General features: G+C 42.0%; 1 protein-coding gene across 1 annotated transcript; it reads right to left on the reverse strand.

Moving 5' to 3' along the window:
* On the reverse strand, window positions 1-864 carry LOC117114670. Its single transcript, XM_033258364.1, has one exon. It carries the CDS (start codon window positions 862-864, stop codon window positions 1-3), a length of 864 nt encoding a protein of 287 aa, XP_033114255.1.
* Between the last annotated feature and the right edge of the window lie 794 nt (window positions 865-1,658).

Consider the following 1,658-nt stretch of genomic DNA (forward strand, 5'->3'; position numbering starts at 1 on the left):
TCAGACTTCTTGATGGACTGCTCTGATATTTAAGCAGGTGAAGATTATGCCGTATCTTTTGACACTTGACCGACCCTGTCTCACATAGAACGGGCCGAAGCAATCTACTCCAACATTTGTAAAAGGGGGTATTGCTGACTTCACCCGATCTGCTGGTAGATCGGACATCTTTTGCTGAAGAGTAGGTGCAGTCATCTTTCTGCACTGAACACATCTGTGTATAACTGACTTCAAATTCACTCTGCCACCCATCGGCCAGAATCTTTGACGTATTGCGCCAAGGGTGTGCTCCACTCCTGAGTGACCGGTTATGAAATGAAAATATCTCAGGACGAGCACGGTCACATGGTGATTTTTTGGTAGTATAATTGGATGTTTTGCTTCGTCGCTGATTTTAGATCTTTTCAGCCTGCCTCCAACTCTGATAACTCCATCTTTTATGATAGGATCTAATTTTATGAGTGGGCTGGATTTCTTAACTGGTTGTTCATTTAACAATGAATCGACTTCGGAACAAAACGACTGATTTTGAATGTACTTGAAAATTACCATCTCAGCATACTTCCACTCTTTAACTGATATTGATCGGTTGTTTTGATAATTTCTGGATTTCAGCATACGTGGCCATCTTAATATCCAACACACGATTTTCACTAATTTCGTCCAACTTGAAAATCGATGCATCCATTGAGTGACGTTGTCATCTTCTGTAGAAACATCTACTGCCGTTACTGCCTTTACTTCAGGGTCTTCCCTTTCAATGATAAGATCAATAGGCATTTGAGGCCACTTGCCTTCATTTTCCATCAAAAAACTGGGACCACTGTACCACATATCACTCTGTATCATATCCTCAGCAGACATCCCACGTGATACCAGGTCTGCAGGATTCTGTGAAGAACTAACATGTCTCCATTGGTCTCGTTTGGTTTGGTTAAGGATTGTTGTGACCCTGTTTTCCAAGAATGTCTTAAATCTTGTGTGTTCGTTATTCACGTATCTAAGAACACAGGTGCTGTCAGTCCAACAAATTGTTCTGTTAATTTAGATTTCATGGAGTTCTTCTCGAATTATTCAATCAAGGCGAGTTGTTAGAACAGCCGCCTGAAGCTCCAATAGTGGGATGGTTTGCGTTTTGATTGGAGCAAGTCTTGACTTAGCGGTTACAAGCATGCAGCACGCATTCCCACAGTCGTCCCTTTGGTAGAGATAAGATGCGGCTCCATAGGCAGCTGATGAAGCATCTCCAAAGTGATGCAGCTCGCGATAAACTATTATGCCGAACTCTGATGGTTTATAGCAGCGTCGAACACGTAACTGCTCCAGATACTGAAGTTCAGACAACCAGTGAAGCCATCGTATTTCGATTTCAGACGGAATTTGTTCGTCCCATTTACATCCAATCAGACAAAGCTCTCTGAGTATCAGTTTTGCTTTCAGTATGAAGGGCGTTACCAATCCTAGCGGGTCGTAGACTGATGCAACCACAGAAAGAATTTCCCTTCGTGTGCTGGGCTTCTTCTTTTGAGAGATAATATAACCAATAGTATCTTCATTAGTAAACCAATGAACGCCGAGTGTTCTTTGCTGATTTCCACCACACAATGAAGTCAGTAAGCATACTAACAAATCTTGTAGAATTTGAACTCCACTTTGTA

This window comes from Anneissia japonica, unplaced genomic scaffold, assembly GCF_011630105.1.
Source record: "Anneissia japonica isolate Jap-2015-1 unplaced genomic scaffold, ASM1163010v1 scaffold2026_len185144_cov178, whole genome shotgun sequence".
NCBI lineage: Eukaryota > Metazoa > Echinodermata > Crinoidea > Comatulida > Comatulidae > Anneissia > Anneissia japonica.